We start from the raw sequence: 20,905 nt of genomic DNA, 5'->3' as shown, positions 1-20,905 counted from the left end.
AGGCTGAAGGTATAGGCAAGGGTTACATCATAGAAGCTTCGAATGCCAACCCAAGAAGTTTGGACTTTATCTGTCAGTACCGATGATATGTAATATGTTTCTTAATCTGTGTCTCTTGACAACACTATGTGTCTGTGTGTATGTCTTCACATGTGTTTCACTGCATGTATTTTATTGGCGTGGGTGATATGTATGTTTACTGGACTTATGTCTTTATAGGCAGCTATCCTGATTTCCCCAGATGCAGGGCAAAAACATGAGCTCCTCTTGAAACTCCTGTTCATGTGAATGAATCCCTTCTCCACTGAAGCCTCAGGACCTATGACCTTCCCATGAAGGTTTATTTTGTGTCTCTAATAGACTGAAGAAGGGAACACAAGCAGAGAGAGACCAGCCATTGTAGTAAGCAATTCAGGCGTAAAGAAGCAACGAGGATAGAAAGGAAAGCATGGATAAAGGAATATAATAGGGGGAATAATAGGATTTGGTTACTGTTTTAATTCTGAGATGAAGGAGGATATAAATTAAAAATAAGAGATTTTAGCCTGGAAAACAGAGAGTAATGATGCCATTGGCATTTTATGGATGCAAAAGTATATCCTCTGTGTTCCTTTAAGAGAGATGATCTCTAAAGACAAAAATATGAAGGGGTTCCCATGTTACGTGTACATATCTGTGTATACATGGCAGTGAATTTGGGTTACTCTTCTCATTTGATAATATGTGGTATGAGGGACAAGGCCCAAAGACAAAGGATTAAGAGATGCACAGGAGGCTGAGAGTCTGAGAGGGACAAGAAAGGTCAGAGAAAGTCTCTAATCATTCCTGAGATGGACACTGTTAACTTGCCCGAGGTCTCATGTGCTTCTATAACCTCAAACTCTAGTTTCTACTCCATATTCCCTAACCCTGCTCAATTCCCTAACACCCAACTCTAATCTTAACCAGAACGCAAGCTACCTTGCTTTTCGGCTTCTATTTTGCTAGTTCTCAGTCAGTGCCCTAAACCCCATCTGATTCCTACCTTCTACACCAACCTTCATTAGAAGGGAGGAATCCCTAAGGTTGACTTAACTTTTCCTCTTTGCTTTCTGATTGCTGTTGAGTCAACTGCTTTCCTTCTTGACCTTAGCTTATTCCCCAGATAGGTTCCACTTGGAGTGGGAGGGGACAGGGAAGGATTAACCAGGACTTCTGCAGTCTTGGGCTTGATTACAGTGACATTTTCAGCTCATCAGCCCGCAAAGGTGTGGCTGTCCTTTGGAAGAAGTCCAAAGTCCCCGGCTGCAAAGCCCAGACTGAGTGAAGTGGCTCTAGCCAGTCTAACAGCCATTTCTTGAGCTAGGAGCACATTGATCCAGCTGCATTTTAACTGACCATTGTCTTAAATCCTAGAGTGGATCATGACCCATGAAGAGCACCATGCAGCCAAAACTCTGGGGATCGGCAAAGCCATTGCCGTGTTAACCTCCGGCGGAGATGCCCAAGGTAAGGAGAAGGGGACAAAAAACCTGGCTGGTGGGCCCCTTGGAGTTTCCTGACTCCCCTTAGCCTACAGGATAGAACTGTCCTTCTGTGGGTTCACTCGAATCCTGGACTTCCCTTTAAAAATCTCTGTCAGGTCTAAATCCCCAAGTGTGTTTAGATTTTTATTTGCTCTACTTTTATTTACCCACATCATCATAAAATTTCTTCCCAAGTTTCTCTGAAGATTTAGAACCATTTTGGTCCTCTGGTATCTAAAAGAGTAGATTTTCTTCAGCAACATTAGAAAGACACTAAAGAGAGAAAGTTGTTGAGAAGATAGTAGATTGATTCCCTTCATACTTTAGAAATGGTGGAAAAGGAAGGAGACCCAGAACTGGTAGTTGGCAGGCCCCAGCTAGATCTTCAGGTATTAACTCTGGTGTTTAGAGAGTTCCTGCAGTGACCAGGGTTAGCCAGGTACTCTCTGTTTTCTTTGGCCTTTCCTCCCCTTCAATTCTTTTAGCTCCTGAACAAACAACGAACAGCAGCAGTTAAGCAGTGCAGATTCATTGGGGGTGGAGGGCCAGAAAACGGAGTCAGCAAGAACCCTTCCCTGGGTTGAGTCTAAGAAACCTGGGAGTCATAGAAATTAGGTATATAGGAAAAATGAAGTAGGAGGAAGGGAATGTATAATTAAAAAAACAAACTTTTCCCCCCTTTGCTCTTCCTATATGTCCTAGTCTATAATACACTGATACAGGGCAGAATCTCTGAAAGGGAGGCCAGGACCTGGAGACCATGATGGAAAAAAAAGAGAAGGAAAGCAGTCCCAGCTCATCCGCCTTCCTCTGTACCACTGTCCCTGGGCTTCTCTAGACTTTGTGCTAAGAACCCACTCTCTATAGAGCCCTGTCTTAGGTGCTGTGAAGAAGTTGATTTTCTATGGGAACTTAAAGTTTAATGAGGAAAGAATTAAATATCACTAGAATTATTATGTAAGGCACATAAATAAAAATAGTCAAGTGTGCATTAACCAAGCAGAATCCCCTTATGTAATGAAATGGTAGGCCCTGGTTGAATCCATTTTCATGGAGAATATAGATTTCAAGCAACTGAACTCTCTTTTTTTGCTCTGGGTAGAGTGCTATGATGTCATAGCTCACAGCAACCTCAAATTCTTGGGCTCAAGTGATCCTCTTGCCTCAGTCTCCCAAGTACCTAGACAACAGATGCTCACCACAATGCCTGGCTAGTTTTAGAGATGCAGTCTCACTCTGGCTTAGGCTGGTCTTGAACTCCTGAGCTTAGGCAATCCACCTGCTTTGGCCTCCCAGAGTGCTGAGATTACAGGTGTGAGCCACCTCAGCCAGCCAAGCAACCGAACTCTTTATATCCAAGTACAGTGCTTAGAAGAGTAGCTAGCACATAGTAAATTATAAATGTATCAATAATTACTTAAATATGAATGAGCGAGCATCTACTGTGTGTCAAGTAGGACAACAGTCATTAAGGATTGGTCAGTCAGATAGAATTTTTGCTCTTATGGTACTTCTACTAGTATATTAGTAAAGCTAGACTTTATATTTTTATTTATTTATGTATTTATTTATTTTTTTGAGACAGAGTCTCACTCTGTTGTTCTGGGTAGAGTGTCATGGCGTCACAGCCTCCCTGCAACCTCAAACTCTTGACTTAAGCGATTTTCTTGCCTCAGCCTCCGAAGTAGCTGGGACTACAGGCGCCTGCCACAACACCTGGCTATTTTTGTTGTTGTTGTTGTCATTGTTGCTTAGCAGGCCCCGGCTGGGTTCCAACCCACCAGCCCTGGTGCATGTGGCCGGCATCCTAACCACTGAGCTATAGGAGCTAAGCCAGCCTGGCTGTTTTTTAGAGACAGGGTCTCCATCTTGCTCAGGCTGGTGTGGAACTCCTGAGCTCAAGCAATCCAGTCATCTTGGCCTCCCAGAGTGCTGGGATTATAGGCACGAGGCATTACTGCCTGCCTAGACTTTATATTTGTAAATAATGTTTAAATAATTATGATATATGTTATGAATCAGAAAGTGCTAGAATGAAGAAAATCAGAAGAGAGGGCCCAGAGGTCAGAACTTGGGAACAGTGACCAGATTGGGAATGCAGAACCCCTTTTGAGGCCATAGAGATGGCGGACCTCTTCTTCCCTGTTAAAATCCCTTGTCAATAGGCCAGATGTGGGTGGCTCAAGCCTGTAACCCCAGCTCTTTGGGAGGCCGAAGTGGGTGGATAGCTTGAGCTTAGGAGTTTGAGAGTAGCCTGAGCAAGAGCAAGACCCTGTCTCTACTAAAAATAGAAAAAAATAGCGAGGCGTTGTGGTGGGCTCCTATAGTCCCAGCTACTTGTATGGCTGAGGCAAAAGGATAGCGTGAACCCAAGAGTTTGAGTGTGCTGTGAGCTATGATACCATGCACTCTACTGAGGGTGACAAAATAAGACTCTGTCTCAAAAAAAATATCCCTTGTCAATATTAAATTCTTCAACATAAACCCTTTAGTGTTGATCCTGAAGCCTTGGTAGAATGGCCTGTGGACTTAGATTGTCAGATTAGGGGAAGAGAGAGCCTATAAAGATATTCACATGAGACACACAGAGTTATAAAATGATGGAGAGGGACAGAAGAAAAAAATGCCTAGGATTTAACTTGGGTCTAAGAGGAGCAGAGTCCTTCCAGCTTCTGACCCTGAGCAGTGAGACCCTCTTATTATAGGGATGACCATAACCTGCCTGCTGTAAGAGAAGGACCATCTTTCATGGAGTCGGGGGCTATAGACAAGCAGATTTCTTAAGGGCCCACTTGAGCCAAGTGCTATGGGATTCTGATAGGCACAGTTTATCCAAGGAAATATCCTTCTTGCAAACCCACATAACATCACAGGCATATGTCAATAGGGCCTGAGAATGGTAGAAATGAAGTTCTCAGGAGGGAGGGCGTCAAAACAGAAAACTCAAAATAGAGCTGAGAGGTCTCTGCTGAAGGAGTAGCTGAAATTCAGAGTGAACTTCCCACACATAAATTTGATGGCCCTAGTTCTCCCAAGGAGAAAAAAACAAAGAAATGCTTTTTTTTTTTCTTATAGGATATGGACCACATGGGAAAGTTAGGTTGAGTTCTGTAAAATCTGTAGAAGTTCTCTCCAGTTCTCTTCTTCTGAACTCACAGAAACTGATGATCTCTTGAGGTAGAAAAATAATCAGGAATCAGATATCCTGAGCTCAAAAGCGAAGGACTCTAGAATGCTAGGCTGATTAAATACCAAATCTTAATTTTCTTTCCAGCTCAGGAATGGCCTCAGCCATGCTACATTTAGTCTTATGAATGGTGTATTCTGCCTTTGAAAAGGACTTCAGTCACCTGTGTTAGCCTTCTGTCTCCAGACAGGCAGTTATTCCAAATGCATATTTATCCTATTTTATTTTTTTAAGAGATGGGATCTTGCCACATTGCCTACGCTGGACTTGAACTCTTAGGCTTAAGTGAGCCTTCTGAGTAGCTGGGAGTACAGGTACATGTCACCATGGCTGACTTAATCTACTTTTATTATTTTTAAATTTTACTACCTTTTTTTTTTTTTTTTTGAGACAGTCTCACTTTGTCACCTTCAGTAGAGTGCCAGGGCATCACAGCTCACAGCAACCTCAAACTTTTAGGCTTAAGTGATTATCTTGGCCTGAGCTTCCCAAGTAGCTGGGACTACAGGTGCCCACCACAATGCCTGGCTAATTTTGTTTATTTGTTTGTTAGGTTTGCTTAGCAGGCCCAGGCCAGATTCAAACCCACTAGCCCCAGTGCATATGGCCAGCACCCTAACCACTGAGCTGTGGGCACCCAGCCTTATTACTTTTTCTTTCCAAGGAGGGAGAGAGTATAGTTTTCTTTAATCTCTTATTCTACTTTTTTTAAGACAAGAGTCTTACTTTGTCACCCTGGGTAGAATACTGTGGCATCATAGCTCATAGCAACCTCAAACTCATAGGCTCAAGCAATCCTCTTGTCTCAGCTTCCTGAGTAGCTGGGACTACAGGTGCCCTTCATAACGCACAACTACTTTTGAGACAAGGTCTTGCTGTGGCTCAGAATGGTCTGGAATTCCTGAGCTCAGGCATTCTACCCACCTTGGCCTCCCGGAGTGCTCAAATTATAGGCATGAGCCACCGTACCCAGCCTTAATTATGCTTTCTAATGGATATATAAATAAAAATCATAAACCTTAGACTAGCTGTTCCTATAAACCATTAAAAGTAGAATAAGGCTGGGCACAGTGGCTCAAGCCTATAATCTTAGCACACCGGGAGAGCAAAGTGAGCGGATTGTTTGAGTTTAGGTGTTCAAGACCAGCCTGAGCAAAAGCCAGAGTGCGTGTCTAAAAATAGCAGGGCATTGTGGCAGGCATCTGCAGTCCCGGCCACTTGGGAGGCTGAAGCAAGAGAATCATTTGAGCCTAGGAGTTTGACGTTGCTGTGAGCTGTGACACTAAGGCACTCTACTAAGGGCAACAAAGTGAGACTGTGTCTCAAAAAACAAAAACGACAGTGTAGTTCACATCTGACATAGGTTTATTCCTAGTTAAGGTGTTATTCAAAGTTAAGGTGGAAAGAAGCATTTTAGTATCAGCTTTCAAAAGTCATGATTAAGTCATTTATTAGTTTTATTTCTGTTTAGTCTTATAGGGACCCATCACCCATAGTTTTTCTTCCCCAAACCTCTTCCCAATAGGCTATAATTGGACACTCCAAACTATGTGCTTATGATGTTCTGCAGAGCCCCACTGACTACACCCAGAATACCTACTGGATGGTGCCTGTAATCTTATCCTTCGTTTTGCTTCTACTGAGTCAGGCAGCTGCTTGCAGAGTTATTTAGGGCAACATGGAACAGCCAAGGAGACTCCAGCCAGGATTGGCTTGCAGCCAGACTAGGCCAGTGAGGTTGGATAAGAAAGCCCAGAGGATTACTGGGACTCCTCAGTATAAACTATACACCCCAGTCTGTGATTTTTAGGGAACAAGGGGGTTCCCTAACTAGGCACAGATACAGGGACACAGGTACAGGGGCACAGGAGGGGGTCCTAAAACTAGGAATACACTCAGATATTCAATTTAGAGGCAAGAAAAATGACTTCTAGAAGTTGGTGGGTTGCCGTAAAAAAAAAAGGCAGAAGGAAAAGAGAAAGAATCTTCCTTATTGTAGAATTTTTTCTTTTCATATTCCCTGCTTACCACCTATTTTTTCCTTTACACTGAAAACCTTTTAAGTCATTTGCTTATCTTACATCTTCTCCCCTCCCCCAATTTACTCAGCTTGGGAGCAGGGAAACATTCTATACATTTCAGGACAATTTCTTCTATTATTTTCTAAGATTACAATTCATACTCCAGAACTCCAGACAAGCATTTCCTTGGCCTTGTGAAGGGCTGGCAAACAAACACCAGTTTCCTGCCTGCTCTGATCTTGGTGAGCTGACTTCATTCCTGTTCCCCAAGGTACTTATGGCTTTGTGTTGACTCTGAAGTTCTTCCTTTCAGACGCAGCAGGCTTTTTCTGAAGCTCCTGAGAACCCCCTTCCCTTCACAGACTTTATGGTTTTGATTCCTTCAGCTTAAGGGTGTGAAGTTCCCGACTTAACGATGTCATAAGTAAGCCTTGTCGTCAGTGCTCACCAGTGACCTCTTACTGAGGAGCCCAACCTTCCAGTCCTCACCTTAGATCCGTTATCAGAAGCTTTAGGCCCTGTTTCCACTTCTTGAAACTGTCCCCTTTTGGCTACCAAGACATTACTAAGCCCTGGATCTTCTTTGGTCTTTCTTGCTGCTCTCTGTTAGTATCTGTCACAGAGCCCCCTTCCCTGGCCCATTCCTTCGGTGTCAGTTTGCCTGATGCTTCCATTCCTTACCCTTTCCCCTTATGATTCTACGTTTCGTCTTGAACAGTCTCTTCCAAGTCCATGTAGATGCCTCATAAGAACTGCAAACTCAACATGTCCAAGTATGAATGTATCATCCTCACCTCTGCCTTCCTCAACCAAACCTACTTCTCCCAAACCTTGAAATGTAATCACACTGCTGATTAGATGTAAGTCATCTTACTTCTGTTGCCTAGATGTCTTCCATCTAGTATTTGTTTTGTCCCAAATGCTAGGCTTCTGGGCCCTCCACATTCCTTGTCTGGGATGCCCCGTAACCTCCTAGTCCTAGTAAAGTTTCTCTCAAGCTTTCTTCCATGCTGCTGCCAGAACTGCCTTTCTGATATGTAGATCTCATCATGTCTCTCTGCTCCTCAGAGAGTCTTCATTGTCTATAACTTTTCTTTCTTGGAGTGAGGGGGTCACAGTCCCTTTTAAGACTCAAATGAAAAGGGTGGCACCTGTAGCTCAAGGAGTAGGCTGCCAGTCCCATATACCGGGGGTGGCGGGTTCAAGCCCGGCTAAAAAAAAAAACAACAACAACAACAACAAAAAAAAAACTATTAAAAAAAGACTCAAATGAAAGCTGTGGATCATCTCCCGAAAGAAATGTCCATGCCCACAAAACTTTTCATACCTATAGTTTTGTGAAGTTCATGGATTCCCTGAAACCTGTTATCTGTGGGTCCCCAGTTAAACCCTGGCCTACAGAATAAAAGCCAAACTTGTTCACATGGTATGTACGGTGGCTAAAGTGGTTTGCAAAAGTTGATCCATCATGGCTGACACTCCTTGAGCATTGCCACCTCTCAGCCATAAAGCCATGGTTAGCGCAGTATTAGTAGTGTTGTTTCTATCATGAAACACATGTTTGGGACACCTGCTAGGTGCTGTGGCAGGCTGGCTCCTCTGCAGTGCTCCTGGGAGAGTTCTTGTCATTGAGCAGCCACTGGGAGAGGTATAATACTCATCTGTGCAAAAGGGAAGAGGCTCTCCTCTCTGTTTTAGTCTTTTAGTTTTTTTTCCCAGTGAAAGCAGAGAGTGAATGATTTACAGCATAATTTTTAAGTTCCCCATACTCATCTTATACACAGGGCCACAGGAGGTCAACAAGTATTTGTTGAGTAATTGACTGAATGCCAGGAGAGGGCAGTGAGAGAATAGAGTCCCCACTAATTCTTCCTGTATTGAATGTGGGAGCCAGGAAATCTGTGTGGCACACATTGGAACACAGACCAACACAAATGATGTGAAAAAGCTGTGTGTGTGCACGTGTAGAGTGGGAGAATCAGCTGTTCAGTAACAGGCATGCTCGTGAACAGACTGTGACTCATCAGGTCACTAAACCACAGAGAGTCATGTCTTTGTCCCGAAAAGCCTACCAAAGCTGATGTCTAGATTCAGTGCAAAAAGGAAGGAAAACCTAATACAGCCATTGAGATTAGCAGGGCAAGTCAGAGAGGTCAACAGTGTTGATTTAGGCATTTTAGAACTTGAATTCACATCTGAACTTTCTGAATAGTAGCTCTGTGACCTTGACCTCTTTGAGCTGCAGTTTCCAAATCTGTGAAATGGAGGCAACTTCAGGGTTATAGATAGGACTGAATGAGATGATGCTTCTGACAAGTTCTTGGCTGTATTTGACCCACAGCACACATTCAAGGCTGATACTCCTTGAACAGACTCCAGTACACATTCAGGAAAATGCTTGCTTGTTCTTCTTGTTATTTCCCAGATTGCCCTGTCAAGGAAAGCTCTGGGGAAGGGCAGGATTTTTGTGTGTGGGAGGGAATTAATGGAGACTCCATTAACATTGAATATGGAGATTGGGAGTGGGGAGGCCAGAAGACTTTGATGAGAGAATTATTCTAGATTCAGAGAAAAGCCTAGAAAAAGTACTGACCCATATATTTAGCCAGGTGTAACTTCCTTGCATTCCAAGGCTGCTTTTCTTAGAAGTAACCTCGCCCTGCCTTCTTTCTCCCCTCCTGCAGGAATGAATGCTGCTGTCAGGGCTGTGGTTCGAGTTGGTATCTTTACTGGTGCCCGTGTCTTCTTTGTCCATGAGGTTGGTTCTCTACTTTGTTCTTCCTCATTCTTTCTCTGTTCTCTGTTTCAGATGCCTCCTACCCACTTCCCATTTTGTTTCCTCACCTCCCAGTTCCATCGCTGAGTTTGCTTTTCCCTGCTCCCCGTCTCCATGAGTAACTCCTTCCCACTCTTGGTTCCAGTGATGATGGCGGGGCCCAGGGATCTGCAAACTGGGTCTTCATGTTGTTATGTTCAATTTAAAGGAAGAAATAACTCTTGGTTTTCCTTCCACCTCCCCCAAAATGAGAGAAACTGAAGAGGGTGTTTAGTGTATCTAAGGGTAGAGTCCCAGGCGGAAAGAATCTTGCTAGATTTCTGTAGTTTGTTTAGCTTTCTGAGGTTCTGACTCCTCCGTGACTCCTTCCCTCAGGTCCCTGTCAGGTTTTGCCTACTTTTCTTTTTTTTTTTTTTTTTTTTTTAATTTGGCCGGGGCTGGGTTTGAACCCGCCACCTCCGGCATATGGGACCGGCGCCCTACCCGCTGAGCCACAGGCGCCGCCCCCTACTTTTCTTTCTGTAAAGTCTGTCTGCCTTTCTTCTCTCAAATTATATATTCTCTTATCAAGTCTCCTTTCTTTCCTTCCTTCTCTCCAACATCCCTTTGTCGTGTTTCCCATTGTTACCCAAACCGTCTGTTGTTACACAATCCCCTTGAGGAGCAGGCTGGAGGAAATAGGATGAGCCCAAAGTAAGGGAGCTAAGATTAAATATTAGGAAGAATATCCTCATGTTTAAAAAACGGGAGGGTATTTAAAAACCAGAAGAGGGTATTGAGAAAGTTACTGTTTCCTTTGGACTGTGGTAAACGTGGCGGTCTCATGAGCATCCAAGATGAGTACCCATCACTCCCGGGATGAGGTGACTTGATTCTCAGAGAACCTCTTCCCAGTGATCCTGTCTTAATCCTGGGAATTTGATGGGAGGGAGCCTACCAGAGGCTGAAGGGCATAATGTGTCCCACAGGGTTATCAAGGCCTGGTGGATGGCGGAGATCACATCAGGGAAGCCACCTGGGAGAGCGTTTCCATGATGCTTCAGCTGGTATGTGCCAGAGGACTGTCTCATATTTGTCCTGTCCTTGTTTTATCCCACTCTGGTTTGGGCTTGTGGTCTCCCCAAAACCCTGCCATATGGTTTGATGTGAAGGAATTCAGTGGCAAGAGAGGGACTATATTTGTCTTTTACTCTTTGCATTTGAAAATATCACTCTGGTTTCCTGGGGTGTGGACAGGGGTGAGGGAGTGATCACAGGATGGTTTGCTTTTTATAGAAAGGTCACAGGGAAGACTTTAGGAACTGGCATGCAAACAGGTCCTACTCTGGGGTCACGGGTAAGGTCTGGCCCTGAAAATAACCTTACCAGACTAGAGCCAGAGGCAAAAGCAGAGCCAAGCCTCATGTGATGGAGCTGAGGTGACCTGTAAGCAGACTATTTAAGGGATAGGATCCCCTGAGCTCATGAGTTTGAGACCAGCCTGAGCCAGAGCAAGACCCTGTCTCTAAAAATAGCTTAGTGTTGTGGCAGATGCCTATAGTCCCAGCTACTCAGGAGACTGAAGCAAGGGGATTACTTGAGCCCAAGAGTTTGAGGTTGCTGTGAACTGTGACACCATGGCACTCTACCAAGGGCAACAGAGTAAGACTCTGTCTCAAAAAAAAAAAAGATAGTCACTTTGATAAACTTTTTAATGAAATGGGTTCTTAGCAGTCTTCTATGCATCAGAATGTGGGAATGGGTGGCGTATGCCTGTAATCCTAGCACTCTGGGAGGCCAAGGCTGATGGATTGCCTGAGCTCACAGGTTCAAGACCAGTCTGAGCAATAGCGAAACCCCATCTCTAAAAATAGCCAAGCGTTGTGGCAGACGCCTATATTCTCAGTTACTCTGGAGGCTGAGATAAGAGAATCACTTGAGCCCAAGACTTTGAGGTGGGCTGTGACGCCATGGCACTTTACTGGGGGCGACAAGTGAGACTCTGTCTCAAAAAAAAAAAAAGAATGTGGGAATGACCTTATGTTGTCTCAGCCAGCATCATTTCCTTTTCCTTTGGAAGGGATAAATGACTCTCAAGGGTGTCAGGGAATTTCTTAGGGAGTCACATGGTTCTTTTGGCCCATGACAGTGTTGGAATAGGGAAATCTTGGCACGTTGAGGGCAAATATGGCCATGTCATCTGGGGAGCTGACTCCTACCTCTTCCCTAAGGGAGGCACAGTGATTGGAAGTGCCCGGTGCAAGGACTTTCGGGAACGAGAAGGACGACTCCAAGCTGCGTACAACCTGGTGAAGCGTGGGATCACCAATCTGTGTGTCATCGGGGGTGATGGCAGCCTCACCGGGGCTGACACCTTCCGTTCAGAGTGGAGCGACTTGTTGAGTGACCTCCAGAAAGCGGGTGAGACTTTGCATTTTGGTTGTGTTTTGTGGTAGGCTATCTTGATGAAAGAAAGTGGATAAGACATTTTTCACATTAGTATTGCTTGTTTGTGCAAGTGCTCATACACACACCACACACAGCCTTCACCTCCCATTGGAGAAAAACGTTACGCAGACACAGATAGTTGGTCTTTGCCCTCCTTTTTCACCCATTGGTTACAGTTCCCTTTGGCTGTAGATTCTTCTCTCCCTGGAGACCTTAGGCCGGCCAGGCAACTCACCAATGGCTCCTGGTTTGCTTCTCCTTGTCAGGTAAGATCACAGATGAGGAAGCTAAGAAATCCAGCTACCTGAACATCGTGGGCCTGGTTGGCTCAATTGACAATGACTTCTGTGGCACTGATATGACCATTGGTACTGATTCTGCTCTGCACCGGATCATAGAAATTGTAGATGCCATCACCACCACTGCCCAGAGGTACAGGGCCTTGGGAGGTAGGCAGTGTAGGAGGATGGCAGCTGGGACAGGCTAAAGGGCAAAAGGCTGGTGAAGATGAGAGCATTCCAGCTGTGCTGTTGATAACTACCAGTCTTCTGAGGCTAGAACACTATTTTTTTTTCTTTTTTTTTTTTTGAGACAGAGTCTCACTATGTTGCCCTCAGTAGAGTGTTGTGGCATCACAGCTCACAGCAACCTCAAACTCTTGGGCTTAAGCAGTTCTCTTGCCTCAGCCTCTCACGTAGCTGGAACCTGCCACAATGCCCAGCTATGTTTTGTTGCATATGTCATTGTTGTTTAGCTGGCCCGGGCTTGTTCGAACCCACCAACTTCAGTGTATGTGGCTGGCGCAGTAACCACTAAGCTATGTGCGCTGAACCTAGAACGCTATTTTTAACTAAACATGATCCCTAGAGCACTGGAATGGCACTGCTCTGTAAAAGCTCAAAGATTTGCCTTTTCCCGCTGTCCAGCACGCTGTCCACATAGGCGGCTCTGAAGTCTTTAACACCTGTGGTGTTGCCTAAAGGGTTAGTCTCTGGACCAGCGGTTCTCAACCTGTGGGTCATGACCCACAGGAACTGTATTAAAGGGTCTCAGCATTAGGAAGGTTGAGAACCACTGCTCTAGATAGAGACAAATCCAGGAGACTAAACTTGAGCTCCCTCTTTCCAGCCATATCCTAGAGAGGGTAGATGCGCACCACTGCTCAGAGGTTAGGGAGGTTGGGGGAGGCAGAAGAAGGGGACGGGTTAAGGGGAACAGTTTACCCAGGGTAATCCTAAGGACTCCAGTTCAGTTTAGTCTTCTCTTTGCTTCTTTTCCCTTTCTCTCCTTCCATTCCTGGACCCTGTCCCTCCCTAGAACACATCCTCTGCACTGACACTTTCGCTGCTGTGTTCTCTCAGGCTCAGGAAGGACACCTTGTAGCTCAAGTGTTTCCCCTAGGTCTTCTGGTCTCTCAGGAAACCGCAGGAAGGTCTAACAGCATGAATGCATCTCTCTGAGAGGTTAATTGGCCTAGATGTGGGTGCTGTCCATAGGGACACTTGGAATGTGTAAGTCCTGTGATTTTCTCTCTTGCAGCCATCAGAGGACATTTGTGTTAGAAGTGATGGGCCGCCACTGTGGGTAAGATCCTCATCCCAGCCCATTTATTCTGGGGAACCAGCAATAGCCCTTTCCTCTTCCAGATCTGGAGGTGTGGAGGTTCCTCATGGCATGGTCTCCTGTCCCACCTGTACCCCACCTCCCTCACATCCCTGCACGTGTGTGTGCACATGCTCAGGCACACACCAGGGGCTAAAGTGTGGGCAGTGCTCCCAGATTGGAAGCCGCTGTGGCAGGTGAACATGAACAGAAGGTGCTCTTTAGGGACAGAATCTCAATGAGGGTCTGGTGCTCTCACCCTTGCCTCAAGACTGAGATGGAGGACCCCAGACCTTTCACCACTGAGGGGCCTGGGAGAACTGGTTGGGTATGGTGAGGCTGTTTGTGGAGTCTGGCTCCCCACGTGATACTTTTGACTGTCATCTCAGATACCTGGCCCTTGTCACCTCTCTCTCCTGTGGGGCCGACTGGGTTTTTATTCCTGAATGTCCACCAGATGATGACTGGGAGGAGCACCTTTGTCGCCGACTCAGTGAGGTGCTGTCACTTTATTTTGCCCTTAAAAAATCCCTCACCCTTGTGCACTGATGATCCAGTTCTCATTTCTTTTATTCCTCTGACTGTTTTTCCCTTTGTTCCTGACCAGACAAGGACCCGAGGTTCTCGACTGAACATCATCATTGTGGCTGAGGGTGCAATTGACAAGAATGGCAAGCCAATCACCTCAGAAGACATCAAAAATGTGTGTATGGGCGAAACTACATAGCCCCTGCCGTGGTGGTTTCTGAGTCTCCTGACACTGCCTCTCCCCTGGTCCTCCTGCCTGTCTCTCCCCAGGTCCCAGCCCCTGCTTTCCTGTCATCAGGAAGCACCACAGGACAGGAGGCCGGGCTGTCCATGGCTCACCCCAGTCCCTGCTTGTTTTCTCCCCTTGATTTTAACCCCCTCTGTCCCTCTTTTGGTCCCTTTAGCTGGTGGTAAAGCGTCTGGGATATGACACCCGGGTCACCGTCCTGGGGCATGTGCAGCGGGGTGGGACACCGTCAGCCTTTGACCGAATCCTGGTAAGTCATGGGCTCTGTGGCCCTCTCGCCTTGGAACCCTTAACCTTGCAATCCTGCCCCTGTGGGGCCACGGACCACCAGATAGAGGCTTAATATCACCAGTCATGCTGCCCTACACCAGCCTGCAGACTGCAGTGGCCTTTGCCCCATTTCTCTACACTTGAGAGTTCTCTCCCTTACAAAACTCATGGGAGATGATGTGCTTCCCTAATAGTGAGAACCAATGTCTTAGAGCTCTAAGCATCTGTGAAGTTACTCAGTTTGAACACTTGTATTCTACTTTCATTAAAAGGAGTGGCAATCTCTTTCCTTATCAATAAGGAGGAAATATATTAAACTCCAGTAGTCTTGTTGATAACTATAATGGACATGTTTCTCTGGAACCAAGTAGAACCCCTGAGGTTCTGATGGCAAAGAGTCATCAAACTTTTGCTGATGGGAGGTAAAGCCCAGTAAGCCCTTGGCTTTAGTCTGTAAATGTGAAACTCAACCCTGTGATCTGGAAAGACCTTGAGAGCCCTGGTTCTCTAGGCAGAGCCAAGATGGGGAGTCCTGAGCCAGTCTCTTTTTACTTCCTGCGCTCCTGCAGGGTAGCAGGATGGGTGTGGAAGCAGTGATGGCACTTTTGGAGGGGACCCCGGATACCCCAGCCTGTGTAGTGAGCCTGTCTGGTAACCAAGCCGTGCGCCTGCCCCTCATGGAGTGTGTCCAGGTGGTAAGTACTGATCTGAACCCCCCTCTTAGCAATCCCAAGCCCCTGACCAGCTTCTAAAGCCACGGGTATAGGAGCAGATAGAAAGGCAGGATGGTGTGAGAGACATGGAGGAAGACAGTGGGCTTTGCATAGGAGCTAGAGCCTCTCTAAGCCTCAGTTTCCCCATCTATAAAATGCTTCTGAGGAAGGTAGGCAATTCTATATCCTCCAGAGTAATGAGACCCACCAATATTTCATAATATCCAACCTCAAGGCTTCTTATCATGTCTTTATTGGAAGAGATATGCAATAGTCCATTTAACTTTATTAAAAGCAGTAGCACATTATTAAGTTCCGGGTAGGTAGCTTTTTTCTATGATTTCAACCTTGAAAATGTTTCTCTGAACCAGTGTGAGGTTATTAATGCTCATCCTGAGGGGTATTGTAAAGGTTGGGGGAAGCAGTCTGGTACAGTACCTAGGAAATGTGGAGTGCTCAGGAAGTGGTGGCTTTGATTGTAGAGGAGTTGCTTGTTTGATACCACAGAGCAAACACTGGCTGGGAGCTGGGGTGTCTGGCCTGGTTTTCAGGGCTGGTCTGAATGTGCCGCATCCTGTGGCCTGCTTGTTGGTGAGACTCAGAAGTCCTGAAGACTTGCAGCCTTGCTTGGAACTGTATCTCTGAAAGCTCAAAAAGCTAGAGCACTGACTCACAGAGTGGAATCAGTGGGTGAGAAGCACGTGGCAGGGATCTGTCTCTCCTCCTGAGTTACCTGCAGTATCTTCTTCATTTACTTGTTAGTCTACAGGCTGCTTTGAGGCTGAGGACCTGGGTGTGGAAGGGAGACAGATCAGTGCTATTTATTTGTGAGCACTCTTTTACTCTGCCCATACTTCTCATAAATAGAGCATTAAGTCAGCCCTTTTCTTCCTTTTTCTTTCTTTTTTTCTTTTTTTTTGAGACAGTCTCACTATATTGCCCTTAGTAGAGTGCTGTGGCATCATAGCTCACAGCAACCTCAAACTCTTGGGCTTAAGCGATTCTCTTGCCTCAGCCTCACAAGTAGCTGAGACCACAGGTGCCGCCACAACGCCCGGCTATTTTTTTGTTGTTGTTGTTCTTGCAGTTGTTTAGCTGGCCCGGGCTGGGTTTTAACCCACCACCCTCGGTGATGTGGCTGGTGCCATAACCACTGTACTACGGGTGTGGAGCCTTTTTGTTTTTTTTGAGACAGAGTCTCATTCTGTTGCCCAGACTATTGTGGCATCAGCATAGCTCATAGCAACTTTAAACTTCTGGGCTCAAATGATCCTCTTGCCTCAGCCATCTGAGTAGCTGGGACTACAGACACCTAACATCTTGCCCAGCTAATTTTTTTTATTTTTAATAGAGATAGGGTCTCACTATTGCTCAGGCTGGTCTTGAACTCCTGAGCTCAAGCAATTCACCCACCTTGGCCTCCCAGAGTGCTAGGATAATAGGCATGAACCATCGTGCCTGGCTTAAGTCAGCCCTTTTGCTGCTTATATTACTCAGAAAATTAAGTTAAAGCAAAGCTATTTCTCCTTCTGTGTTGGTCTGGGGGGCATTGGGAAGGTGTGGTGCAGGGTGGGCAGGACCCAGTCACGAGCCAAGGTGGGCAGTCTGACAGTGGAGAACCCTGCCCTGGGATGCTTACTGCTTCCATGCTCCTCCCTCAGACCAAAGACGTGACCAAGGCTATGGAGGAGCAGAAATTTGACGAAGCCATGAAGCTGAGAGGCCGGTAAGGACATGACCGAAACTCACTAGCTGCAGAAATCACATGTCAGAATGAAGCCCCGTGTCTATCTGGCTCCAGACCCAAATATGGGCTCTGCTTCTCCTTCTTTTAGTCTCTACAATAATTTCCTTCCCCAAAAATTAGTTGCGAGGTGACCAGGAGGCTCAGGTCATCTTAGGGATGCTCTCCCTGGGATCCACTTCTGCATGTGTGTGGCCTGTAATTTCTGTATGTGGTCCTCAGCTGGGTCAGCACTTTCTCTAGGCCAGGACAGTCTCTTATCGTGCTGAGCACAGTGCTGGGGAGTTCCGATAAGATGGTGGCCCCTTTGCAGCCTCTGCCCAATCCTGCTCTGATCTGGTGCTGTCCTTGGAGGTTTGCCCCCTGGAACTTCCCTCGGGAGCAAACTTCAGACCGCTATCCCTGTGACTGCTGGCCAGGGGCGTACTTTTCTCTGTACTTTTCACAGGAGCTTCATGAACAACTGGGAGGTGTACAAGCTTCTAGCCCATGTCAGACCCCCAGTATCTAAGGTACTAGCAGCTTCTCCTCCCTTCACCCCTCCCCTCACATTATGAGGTGCTGTCCTGGTGTGTGCAGCCTAAGCCTTGCCAACTTCTTTGTCCACCGCTAATGTTCAGTGCTGGGTACTTGGCCCCACTATGATGATTTCCTCTCAACCACTGCAGATATCAGAGGCCTGTCTTTAGTGTGCCTTGGATATCTACATCCCAAGACCTGTGCCCAATCCAGGCTAGCAAGATAACATGCAAGGAATGAGAAAGGGATCTTATGTATTTTTCCTTTGGGAAAATCTGGGATCCATTCCATCCAAGCATATCTAAGCCACCTCTTCCACTAGAATAGCGGTTCTCAGTATTTAGTATATATCAGAATTATCTGGGTTGCTTATTAAACATATGGATTCTTGGGCCCCTGAAAAGGGTGGCGGGAGGGCAAACTGCCAGAGAGATCTATGGTAGAGACCAGGAATATGCCTGTTTAACAACCTCCCCAGGTGGATTCTGATGCAGGTAGTCCAAGGATCACACTCTGAAAAAGGCTGCTCTGGCAGGTCTCTTATTCATTATATAATGGTAATATCTGGGACCGGGGACAGCAGCTTTATTTATTGATTTGGGGTAATGGATTTTGCTTCTATAGTATGAGGTGACAAGCTGCCCTAGTATTCCTTGGGAGAGGGGTGTGTCTTGTCACAGGCAGCAGTGCTGATCCCAGGACAAAAAGGGCTCCACATTCTGCCTCCTTTACTCACCTCATTCCTCCTCTCCCTGTTGGGGTTTCTGTCCCCTTCTTTCCCTGCTTCCTCCTGCACAGACTGCTTTGCACACGGTGGCCGTGATGAATGTGGGGGCCCCAGCTGCAGGCATGAATGCTGCTGTTCGCTCCACTGTGAGGATCGGCCTCATCCAGGGCAACCGAGTACTGGTTGTCCATGACGGCTTCGAGGGCCTGGCCAAGGGTCAGGTATGGAGGCTAAAAGGAAGGAGGGTGTGTGTTCTGGGGCCCAGAAACAGTTGCAGGGAAGATGAGTATAGCAAGGTGCAACCTGTGGATTCTTTTTGCTGCTCCATCCTTCATGACCTCTCTCAGGGGTCAGGCAGAAGTAGACATTTAATGTTAGGACAGTAGGAACAGTGGAATGAACCTTTGCAAACAACACATATTCAATTCTCCATCCCAAAGCTCAGCACATTGCCTGGCTTAAGTTGGTGCTTAATATTTGTGAATGAGCAGTAGGGCTGGGGGCAGTTCAGCATGTGGGCAAAAGCCAATACCTGTGTTCCTCTTCCAGCCAAGGGGGGATGCCGAGGGGTGGGGTTGGAAGTCAAGAAGTGGCATTGGTCCCCCACGGGTCTCCCGGTGCTCTGGCCTCCATGCAGCACTGTGTGGCCTTTCCCTGCAGATTGAGGAAGCCGGCTGGAGCTATGTTGGGGGTTGGACTGGCCAAGGAGGTTCTAAACTTGGGACTAAAAGGTAAGTGACACTGTTGGAGTACTTCCTCCCAGTCACCCCTTAATGGTGTCCCTTCATGTGGGGATCAGTTCATTAGGCTGGTCTGCTTCAACCACCCTCTTGTCCAGGCCCTCTACCCCAAGCTCACAGTCTCTGTAGTGAGGGCAGATGTGTCCATTCAGCTTTTCGCAGCTCTGGCAACTTAGAGCCCCAGCATGTGTCTTTGGGTTAGGGAGGGTAGCACAAGTCAAAATTTTTTAAATAAAGTACCTTCTTTTTTTTTTGAGAGAGAGTCTCACTATGTCGCCATCAGTAGAGTTGCCGTGGTGTCACATAGCAACCTCAAACTCTTGGACTTAAGTGAATCTCTTGCCTCACCCTCCCAAGAGGCTGGGACTACAGGTGTTCTCCACAATGCCCAGCTATTTTTTTGTTGCAGTTGTTTAGCTGGCCTGGGCCAGGTTCGAACCTGCCACCCTTGGTGTATGTGGCTGGTGACATAACCACTGTGCTACAGGCGCCAAGCCTAAAGTACCTTCTAATTCTAGCTTTTCTCTTCCTCAATTTTCTATCTTTTCCCCAAATTCTAATTTCCCTCATCCTCCATCACTGGTCAAACTAGAACTCTACCCAAGAAGAGCTTGGAACAGATCAGCGCCAACATAACGAAGTTTAACATCCAGGGCCTTGTCATCATCGGGGGCTTTGAAGTGAGTGCCACACCATTCCTTCCTCTCTCTGTCCCCTTGCCCCTGCTTCCCATTCTCACCCCGTGCGCTCTCCTTCTCAGGCTTACACGGGCGGCCTGGAGCTGATGGAGGGCAGGAAGCAGTTTGATGAGCTCTGCATCCCGTTTGTGGTCATTCCTGCTACTGTCTCCAACAACGTCCCTGGCTCAGACTTCAGCATTGGGGCCGACACAGCACTCAATACTATCTGCACAGTAAGAGCCCACTCTATTTCTTATCGCTTTGGGTGAGGATTATAATCCCTGGGCAGAGTGGGCCTGGGAAGTGAGCTGTGGTTTTTGTACCAAACAAGAGGCAGTATTTGTAAAATGCTTCCCCAAGCCCAGGCAGTTTTACACTTGCCTATTGTCCCTAAATGTGGGAACATGATGAGGTCACGGGACCCCACCGGCCCCGGGAGGATACAGTTCTAGAGTAGAGTTAATGCCAAAGGCCAGAGTGGCAAGAACCAGACCCTGACCATGTCTTTGTGTGACTCATTGTCTTTGCAGACCTGTGACCGCATCAAGCAGTCAGCAGCAGGCACCAAGCGTCGGGTGTTTATCATTGAGACTATGGGTGGCTACTGTGGCTACCTGGCCACCATGGCAGGACTGGCAGCTGGGGCTGATGCCGCCTACATTTTTGAGGAGCCCTTCACCATTCGAGACCTGCAGGTAGAGTGCCATCCAGAGCCTGCTAGGTAGCTCCCCTGCCCCAGTCTGTCCTGTCTGTCCCGACAGTGACCTGAGGTTTGAAAACTCAGGTTGGTGATGGAGCTGATCAGTCTATGAATCCTGTGAGGACTAGAAAGAACACCAGGCAGGCATCCTCCAGTGTAACTTCACACACGTGACCATAGCTACCATATGGGGACACTTACTTTGAGTCAGGTGGCATGCTGCTAAACCCTTTATGTGCATTTTTGCATTTCATCTTCACAACAGACATGCAAGGAAGATTTTTGTATTACAGAGAGAGAATTACTGAGAAAGGTTTAGGGAGGTTAAAAAAAAGTTTCTAAACTCATAACTGAGAAGGCGGTTTAACTAATGGAGAAAGTCGGTGAGCTTTCACCAGAATGTAGTGCCCTCCAGATCACCCTCCCCAGCATCCCATTTTTGAGGGACAATGCTCTTTCACCTCCAGGGTAGGGCTCTGACTCCTGTTTCATGGGGGGACTGTATGATCTTTATTTTCC

At 46.7% G+C, this 20,905-nt stretch overlaps 1 protein-coding gene across 2 annotated transcripts in view; it reads left to right on the top strand.

The window, feature by feature from the left end:
• Positions 1 to 20,905, top strand: part of PFKM (phosphofructokinase, muscle) — a 47,514-nt gene that overhangs the window by 23,139 nt on the left and 3,470 nt on the right. Inside the window, exons 3-19 of one of the 2 annotated variants that reach the window (XM_053557536.1) lie at positions 1,396 to 1,488; positions 9,398 to 9,471; positions 10,458 to 10,535; positions 11,700 to 11,889; positions 12,183 to 12,348; positions 13,456 to 13,500; positions 13,908 to 14,016; positions 14,126 to 14,221; positions 14,451 to 14,543; positions 15,133 to 15,258; positions 16,938 to 17,002; positions 17,469 to 17,532; positions 18,338 to 18,487; positions 18,927 to 18,997; positions 19,599 to 19,686; positions 19,767 to 19,919; positions 20,217 to 20,381. In XM_053557536.1, the coding sequence (XP_053413511.1) occupies positions 1,396 to 1,488; positions 9,398 to 9,471; positions 10,458 to 10,535; positions 11,700 to 11,889; positions 12,183 to 12,348; positions 13,456 to 13,500; positions 13,908 to 14,016; positions 14,126 to 14,221; positions 14,451 to 14,543; positions 15,133 to 15,258; positions 16,938 to 17,002; positions 17,469 to 17,532; positions 18,338 to 18,487; positions 18,927 to 18,997; positions 19,599 to 19,686; positions 19,767 to 19,919; positions 20,217 to 20,381 (1,826 nt within the window). Of the gene's footprint in view, positions 1 to 1,393; positions 1,489 to 9,397; positions 9,472 to 10,457; positions 10,536 to 11,699; positions 11,890 to 12,182; positions 12,349 to 13,455; positions 13,501 to 13,907; positions 14,017 to 14,125; positions 14,222 to 14,450; positions 14,544 to 15,132; positions 15,259 to 16,937; positions 17,003 to 17,468; positions 17,533 to 18,337; positions 18,488 to 18,926; positions 18,998 to 19,598; positions 19,687 to 19,766; positions 19,920 to 20,216; positions 20,382 to 20,905 lie in introns of those variants that run through there. The other variant, XM_053557535.1, reaches the window with a different exon arrangement.

The sequence above is a fragment of the Nycticebus coucang genome, chromosome 12 (genome assembly GCF_027406575.1).
Source record: "Nycticebus coucang isolate mNycCou1 chromosome 12, mNycCou1.pri, whole genome shotgun sequence".
Lineage (NCBI taxonomy): Eukaryota > Metazoa > Chordata > Mammalia > Primates > Lorisidae > Nycticebus > Nycticebus coucang.
Note: the sequence above shows the minus strand (reverse complement) of the source record. Positions and strands in the feature narration are given on the sequence as shown.